The following is an 8,894-nucleotide window of genomic DNA, read 5'->3' as shown; positions in this document are numbered from 1 at the left end:
GTGTCCCTACCCTCCGGCAGTGTGGGTGACCCTACGCTCCGGGAGTGCGGCAGTGTGGGTGTCCCTACGCTCCGGCAGTGTGGGTGTCCCTACGCTCCGGCAGTGTGGGTGACCCTACGCTCCGGCAGTGTGGGTGACCCTACACTCCGGCAGTGTGGGTGTCCCTACCCTCCGGCAGTGTGGGTGTCCCTACGCTCCGGGAGTGCGGCAGTGTGGGTGTCCCTACCCTCCGGCAGTGTGGGTGTCCCTACGCTCCGGGAGCGCGGCAGTGTGGGTGTCCCTACGCTCCGGGAGCGCCGCAGTGTGGGTGTCCCTACGCTCCGGGAGTGCAGCGGTTCAAGAAGGCAGCTCATCCCCAAAGTTCCCTCTAACTGCGCGACTGCTTTGAGGTTCTGTGCACATAGATCGTGGTTCTGATCACTGAGTGTTCAATAAAGAAACAATTTAATACTTGACTCCAATTCTGTTTCCCTTCAGGCTCAAGAGAGAACAGGATTGAGGAGGGGAACTGGGCCCAGCACAGTTGGCTTGAGCTTTGGTAATTGCACAGATACGATACATTGCACTTGATATGAAGCTAGATAGGGCCAGGGTTGTACTGCTCTTCCTTCACATTATGTAACAATTTCAAATTAGTGAGTTATATGTGTGGCAACTTCATTTGTTCAGGAATTAGGTTCAAACTTCTATCAATGGTATGTTATTTTTAAATTCATTGGATGCTCTCATCACTGACTGAGCCAGAACTCATTGCCATGTACTAGGGTAGTTAAGAGTCAACCACATTGCTGTGTTGTCAGGAGTCACAGGTAAGGACAGCAGATTTCCTTCCCTAAAGGGCATTAGTGAATGAGATGGGTTTTTACAACAATTGACCAGCTATCCTTAAACTCAGATTATTGTTGAATCCCATTTCACTGTGGTGGGCTTTGAACCCACGGCCCCAGACCATGAACTTGGGCCTCAGGATTATTAGTCTCGTGACAATCCCACTGTGCCACTACAATCCTCGTGACAGCCAGTTTGCTTATTGCAAAGTTCTCCCAAAAAAACAAGCACTAAATTATCAAATAACCTCGCTTCGTTTACTGGTGTCGGAGAGGTTTGAAGTCTAGTCGTGATCAACATCACTCCAGCCTAATCTGGAGCAGATGTATGGACTCCAATATTTGTTTTTCTTTGCTGTTTGCTCGCAAGGTGAGTAGAAGATGCTCATCCCTAATTGCCCTTAAAGGCTCGGCTTTTCAGAGGGCAGATAAGAGTCAACCAAATTGTTGGTGATCTGGAGTCACGTGTAGACCAGACCCAGATAAGGACGGCAGATTTCCCTACCTAAAGGACATTAGTGAAACAGACAGGCTTTTGAAACAATTGACGCTAGTTTCCTGGTTACTATTATTGAGACTAGCTTTCCATTCCAGATTTTTGTGTTAATTGAATTTAAGTTCCACTCTGGTGGGATTCAAAGCCACGTGTTAGCCTGTGCTCCTTGATTACCAGTTCGCTGACATTACCACAACACTCCTGTACAGTGAAGTCTGTGCTGACCACAGATATGGCGTTATAAATATTTGTTGCTTCTAAAACACTTGTGTTCCAGATCTTGCAGAAGATGGCGCCTCAGCATTGTCACAGGGCCAGGAGGAACCACATCAGCTGGAACACACCACATTGATAGCAAATACCCTAACAGCTGGTATCTTGTCGCCTGCCCAACTGGTCATTCGCCGTGGTCTTGCCGTTGTAGCAGGATTGGTAGTTCTGGCCATTGGGATCACTGTCCACTTCACTGTTTAGCGGTAACTTTACAGGAACATCCACTGAAGGCTTCCCTTCTTGCAGCGGACACCAAGGAGTGAAATAAATACAAAGGACTCTGGAAATCTGAAACAAAAATGGAGTGTTGGAGAAGCACAGCATCTGTGGAGAGAAAAACGGCAAAACTTTCAAAAGGGTCACTGGACTTGCAACATTAACTCTGCCTCGCCTCCCCTCCCCACAGACGCTGCCAGACCCACTGAGTTTCTCCAGCAATCCCTGTTTATGATTGCATTTCCCTGCACATAAGCTGACGTTTTCCCAGCCACCATCAGTTCTGAGGAAGGGTCACCGGACCCGACACGTTAACTCTGTTTTCTCCTCCACAGATGCTGCCAGACCTGCTGAGCTTTTCCAGCAACTTTGTTTTTGTTCCTGATTTACAGCATCCGCAGTTCTTTTGGCTTATAATTTAAGCCTTTTAACCGCTGTAGTGACTCGTTCTCCCTCTCCTGTTATCTCTGGTAACCATGCACACTCCCCAACAGCACAGTCTGTCTATACCCTTTTAGCAGACTGTGTGAAAATGGCTGTAGGGGATAGTTCTCCTTATTCCTCCTTTGAGGAGATGTCCAGGGCAATGGGGCTGTGCCCCATGTCAATAAACGGGGAGATCGAACCATGTCATGTGTCACTCTGCGGATCCTACACATTCCAGCATGTCGGAATTTCCTCCCTCGGCATCTCCAGTCATTATATATCGTGCTGCATCTCTGAGGAACCTTCTCTTCAATCTTTTGCCCACCTTCTTACCCCCTCATCTCCTTTTCTCCACACCCTGTAAAGTGCCCGAGGTACTCTAGCTAATGTAAATTCTTGTTGTGACATGTCCCCTCAACCTCCTACACTCCAGTGATAAAAGCCCCTGCCTATCCTGCCTATCTTTATAACTCTAGCCCTCCAATCCCAGCTACATCCTGGTAAATCTTTTCTAAACCCTCTCCAATTTAATAATATCCTTCCTTTAGCAAGATATCTAGGACTATACCCAGCACTCCAGAAGAGGCCTCACCAACATTCTGTACAACCTCAACAATGACATCTAAATGCCTTACTCTATTTGTAAACCTAAGGATCCTATAAACCTTCTCAACAACTGTTTCAACTTCCCCAGATCATGTCTCATTCTTCACAGCTCCAGCAAGTAGAGTCCCAACCTGTTTAGCCTTCCATACCAGGGATACCTCCCTCCATACCAGGGATCATCCTAGTGAACCTCTTCTGAAGTGTCTCCAATGAAATGATGTCTTTTCTTAAAGACAAGGGGAGCAAAACTGCTCATGGTATTCCAGATGTGGTCTCACCAATACAGTTGCAGCAATACACCTCCCTACTCCTAAACTCTATAACATTAACCACGAAGGGCAATATTGAGAGTTGGGGTCATCAATATTAAGGCAACCCAGATGGGAGTGAAAATTAAAGATTTGGTGCCAAAGACTTGTCTCCAATTCCATCTGGTGATGCCCCATGCCAGGGTCTGTAGAGAATTTGACTTTGAAGCAGAGTTGGCATGTTCCTGTCACTCACCGAGCCGATAGCATCAGACAGGTGAACAGGAGCCACGATTGGTATTGTCCTGGAAACCAGGTCAACAATTTGCCTGTTACAAGAGAGAAATGTTTTTAGATTATACATTTCAAAATGAATACTTTGCAATTCAGGCAGTCTGTTTAGTTTTCAAGGTCCACTTCCCTAGTCATCCAATAATCTGTTACTGCAGTTGTCATCTCTCAGAGGAGGGCTCACAGGTAATTAATACCATTTCACAAACAAGTAACAGGACAGAGAATAAAGAAACAGTCTGGAATCCCACTTCAGGCGTAGCAGGGAATGGCAAAACTATAAGGAGCATGTTAATTAAATCGGAAGAGAGAAATAATGAATAGGGTGGCATGATGGCTCAGTGGTTAGCACTGCTGCCTCACAGCGCCAGGGACCTGGGTTCAATTCCACCCTTGGGCGACTGTCTGTGTGGAGTTTGCACATTTTCCCTGTGTCTGTGCACGTTTGCTCCAGGAGCTCCAGTTTCCTCCCACAGTCCAAAGATGTGCAGATTAGGTAGACTGGCCATGCTAAATTGCCTGTAGTATTCAGGGATGTGTAGATAAGGTGGGTGTAAAGGGGAATGGGTCTGAGTGGGATGCTCTGAAGGTCTGCATGGACTTGTCGGGCTGAAGGGCCTATCTCCACACTGTACAGGATTCTGAGAGTTATTCTCTAAGAGGTGAATAAAGCATCCATGCTGAGGGACAGGTTATGGCCCAAATAAAGTTTTGTACACAAATGCACAGAACACAAGGAATAAATTAATTGAGCTGCAGACACAAATTCAAATTGGAGATTGTGATATAGTAGCCATTACTGAGACACGGATGGTTGGAACTGGGAACAATACATACCAGGTTATAAGGTTTGCAGGATAGACAGGAGAAAAGGAGAAAGCATTGTGGAGACCATATGGGTGGAGCTCAGGAATAGTAAAGGATCTAAAACTGTAACAGGTGTTACATACAGACTGCCCTGTAGCAGCTGTGAAGTGCTAGATTGTACAATTGTAGAAATTAGGCAAGTTTGTAACAAAGACAGCCTTGTATTAATGGAAGATTGTAACTTGAACATGGATTGAAGAGGGCAGACAAACACTGGTCAGAAAGGCAGTAAATGTCTGGCAAAGTTTCCTATAGCAATATGTCCTGGATGCAAAAAGGAACAAGCAATATTGAATTTAATAACAAGTATTGAGCCAGATTTAGTTAGTAACTAATTGTGCACTAACATTTGTCATTACATGATTGAGTTCAATGCAGCATTTGGAAGCGAAAAGCATGAATCAGCTACTAGAATTGTCGATTTATGTAAGGCTGATTTTAATGAGAAAAACACAGCCATAGACAACTAAAGAGATAAGGGACAGCATAAAACGAAAAGAAAGGTCTTCTAAAAATTCAAAAAACAGCACAGATCCTGACAAATAAGAAGGGCTAACAAGGGGCCACAAAGCAGCTTTTAGAAGCTACTAAAAAGGATTATGAAAGGATACTTGCAAGGAACATCAAAATCAATGTGCAGAAATGTTCACAGTTAGATGAAGGGAAAGTGGCTGGTCAGGAGCAATCAGAGATAGTATGAACTGCAGATGCTGGAGAATCCGAGACAACAAGGTGCAGGGCTGGATGAACACAGCAGGCCAAGCAGCATCATAGGAGCAGAGAGGCTGACGTTTCGGGCCTAGACCCTTCATCAGAAAAGGGTCAGGAGCAATGTTGGTTGGCCCACTGAGAAGTGGGGGTATTGTCACTGACTATGCAGAAATAGCACTCATGTTGGCAGACTTTGCCTCAGTGTTTACGGTAAAAAGGGAGGTTAGCTTGATGGAAGCCCCGAGCAAATTAACAGTGGATCGGGAACACGGACTGAATAAAACACCGGTAATAAGGAAATTAATTGAACTAAAGAGAGACAAATCCCCAGGACCTGAGTTTCCATCCAAGAGTGTTAAAGGAAGTAGGGAGCACACTGTAGACACCCGGACTATAATCTTTCAGAGCTCTCAGAATACAGGAGTCATCCCTCTGGATTGGATAATTGCACATGTTATTCTGCTTTTTAAGAAGGGCGAAAGAGGAAAACCGGGGAATTAGAGACCAGTTAGCCTCAAATCTATGGTGGGAAAATCGTTGGAGTCTATAATCAAGAATGGGGTAACTGAACACCTTGAAAATTTTCAGTTAATCAAAGAGAGATAGGTCATGCCTGACAAACTTCATTGAACGTTTTAAAAAGGTGACGAAGGTAGTGGCGAGGGGAATATCTATGGATGTCGTTAACATGAACTTCCAGAAGGCAGTTGATATAAAGTCTCGCAAGATTGTTAAGTAAGATAGAAACCCATGGAATTGAGAACAAGTTGGCTGAGTGGCAGGCAGCAGAGAATAGGGTTAATGGGTAGGTGCTCAAATTGGCAGGATGCGACCAATGGTGCCCCTCAGGGATCTGTGTTAGGGCCTCAGTTATTCACATTGTTTATTAACTTCATGGATAATTGCATAGAAAGTCACATTTGCTAATGGCACAAAGTTAGGCAGCATTTCAGCCAGTGCAGATGAAAGCATAAAATTACAAAGGGATCTTGATAAGCGAGATGAATGGTCAAAACTATGGCAGATGGGGGTCAATGCAAGCAAGTGTGAGGTTATCCATCTTGGACTGATAAAGGACAAATCAGATACTTTCTAGATGGTATGAAATTAAATATAATGGACATCCAAAGAGATTTGAGAGTTCAGGTGCACAGATCCTTAAAATGCCATGAACAGGTGCAGAAAATAACCGAAAGCTAATGGAATGTATGCCTTTATATCTAAAGGTCTGGAGCAGAAGGAAGCAGAAGTTATGCTGCAGCTATGCAAAACCCTGGTTAGACCCCATTTGGAGTACTGTGGGCAGATCTGGGAACCACAATCAAGGAAGTATAGACTGGCCTTGGAGAGTGGCTTATTGGTCGAGGGGTCGATACTACAAGGTGTCAGCGAGTAACACCCTTTGGCGTGGGTCACAGTCCTGACTCCAACAACAGGCCTGACGACAGTCTCTTCAATGCTACCACTGGCAAAGTGCCACTACAGCATCTCACAGCAAGGTCAGGCATAAGGAAGGCATACTAACCGGTCACTGGTGAAGACTTTGGCTACGAGGTCCTTAAGCCCCAGAAGTAAGGTCATGAGGAACAAGGCAACGCAACCTGTGAAAAGAGAGTACTTTTACCAGGCCAGGGTTAGAGACCCACCAACAGACAAAGAATATGTGAGCTGTGAGTGGAACTATAGTACTCCATTCTCCACCACTGACAATTAGACAGGCACTTTGACTCAGCATAGGATGGAGTCCAAACAGTGGGCCATGGATGGGGTTCAAGTGCCTGGTTGTCTGCGCCCCTTTCTATGGTTACATCTGCACTCAAATGTCCGTTCAGCGGGAACATGTGGAGTCCAACAGCATAGCACACACTTTTCTGGGGTTCGGGTGCATCATGATCTTTGAGAATCTTATTCTGGATTAATTTTAGCAGGTTTCCTTTGTTCTTTCGAAATTCTCATTTGTGTAGAAAGCAGGGGTGGGGTGGGGGTGGGGTGTGCAGTTAAGATGCCTGGAAATGGACATCCAATGGCAGGCCGGGGCTGAGCATTCCAGGACAATCTGGAGGCCCTCCTGCTCAGCCTGGGTGTGGAATCAGTCACAGGATACCCTGTAGAGGGGCTTAGCCACTCCCCCCTCCACCTCTCACCACGCTCTCCCACCAAGACAGCCACCAAACAATAGTGTCAGATCCGTTTTCCGATGGAGGTTCTTCAAGTAGTCAGAGAGAGGCTGCCTCCATCTTGAATACATGCCTCTCTCTCACTAGGCCTCCATCACAGCCTGGTGCTCACTTTGAACTATAATTCACCTCATTGACTCCCCAGCCACAGTTAATTGGACGGGGACCCATATCATTTAACGGAGAGTGTGCGTTGGGCTATTTGGTACAGTAGCAGTGCCCATTCCTCTGGGCCAGAAGTTCTGAGTCCTAACAGGTTGAAGGACAAAAATAGGGATGCCCCAGGAAAGTCACCGAGAGTGACTCCTTTCCCACAGGGATGGGTTCAAAACTGTTTACCCAACCTCAATGGGAAAGTCCAGTTCCTAGTGACAGAGAGAAAGACAGAGACACACACACACACACACACACACACAGATAACAAGACAAGGATAAAGGATGGACAGACTGGGCTTTGTATCTGCTGGAATTTAGAAGAGTAGGAGGCAACTTGGTTGAAACATCTAAGATCCTGAGGGGTCTTGACAGAATGAATGTGGGGAGGATCTTTCATTCTGGAAATCTGGAACTGAGGGTCACTGTTTAACAAAAAACATCGCCCAACTCAAACAAAGATGAGGAGTTTTTTTTTCTCTCAAAGGCTTGAGAGTCTTTGGAACTCATTCCCTCAAAAGGCAGTGGAAGAAGAGTCCTTGAATATTTTTAATACTGAGGTAGAGGGTAAAAGGTCATCGGGAGAGGCAGGAACATGGAGTTGCAGTTACAATCAGATCAGACATTATGGTGTAGCAGATTTGAGAGGCTGAATGGCTCACTCCTGCTCCTAGTTCACATGTTTGTGTGTCAGTGAGAGGGATTCACAAGATAAATTGAAAAAGGGGGAGGTAGAAACATGGCCATAAATAATTACACAGTTAGGTAAATGCACATGGAGAAACCAGTGTAATGGTCACAGGCATTCATCAATTGGTTTAATACAGGTGAGACACAGTATGGAGGTGGTGCAGTGGGTAGTGTCCTTGCCTCTGTACCAGAAGCTCTAGGTTCAACTCCCACTCCAGGGCTTTGATGGCCAAGGAAGGTGAGTTCATAATGTGGATAAAAGTGTTAATTATCAACCTGCAAACCCTCCAAAATCCCAATGGTAGGCTTCAGAGTAGGACAGTGTCTCTTGCTCGTTATGGAGTGACATGTCCCGCAACTCTCTAGTGACAAGCTGATAACCTATTGCAGGACAAACTAAATACAGAAAACCGAGATCTGTACATGCTTTGTCTGTCAAAGGGGATGGAGGAAAGCAGCAACAGGGGACTGAGTCAGATGGTCAGCCAGCATCATACTGAATGGTACAGCAGGCTCATATGCATATGGAATGAGCTGCCAGCGGAAGTGGTTGAGACGGGTCCATTAATGACATTTAAAAGGCATTTGGACGAATACGTGGATAGGAAAGGTTTAGAAGGATATGGGGTAAGTGCAGAGAAATGGGGCTTGCATGGATGGACATTTTGGTTGGCATGGACCAGTTTGGGCTGAGAGGCCTATCTCCATTCTGTAAGACTCTATGACTCTATGAGGGGCCGAATGGTCTACTCCCTGCTCCTATTTTCTGGGTTTCCGTGTTACTAGGTGTGAAAGAAAAAAGAAGTAGACACAGCAACAGGAAAACAGAGAGCCATAAGGCCGGCTATAGGTATGGATAGTGACAGACAGACAGACACACACACACACACACACACACACACACACACACACA

The 8,894-nt window shown here is 45.7% G+C and overlaps 1 protein-coding gene across 1 annotated transcript in view; it reads right to left on the bottom strand.

The window, feature by feature from the left end:
* LOC109934853 (multidrug and toxin extrusion protein 1-like) overlaps positions 1 to 8,894 on the bottom strand; it is a 33,697-nt gene that overhangs the window by 8,992 nt on the left and 15,811 nt on the right. The window contains exons 11-12 of the mRNA XM_020533519.2: positions 6,487 to 6,562; positions 3,349 to 3,421 (exon numbers count right to left, since the gene is read on the bottom strand). Coding sequence (XP_020389108.2) covers positions 3,349 to 3,421; positions 6,487 to 6,562 — 149 coding nt within the window. The remainder of the gene's footprint in view (positions 1 to 3,348; positions 3,422 to 6,486; positions 6,563 to 8,894) is intronic.

The sequence above is a fragment of the Rhincodon typus genome, chromosome 26 (genome assembly GCF_021869965.1).
Source record: "Rhincodon typus isolate 14 chromosome 26, sRhiTyp1.1, whole genome shotgun sequence".
Taxonomy (NCBI): domain Eukaryota; kingdom Metazoa; phylum Chordata; class Chondrichthyes; order Orectolobiformes; family Rhincodontidae; genus Rhincodon; species Rhincodon typus.
This window is presented reverse-complemented; position numbering and strand designations above follow the sequence as displayed.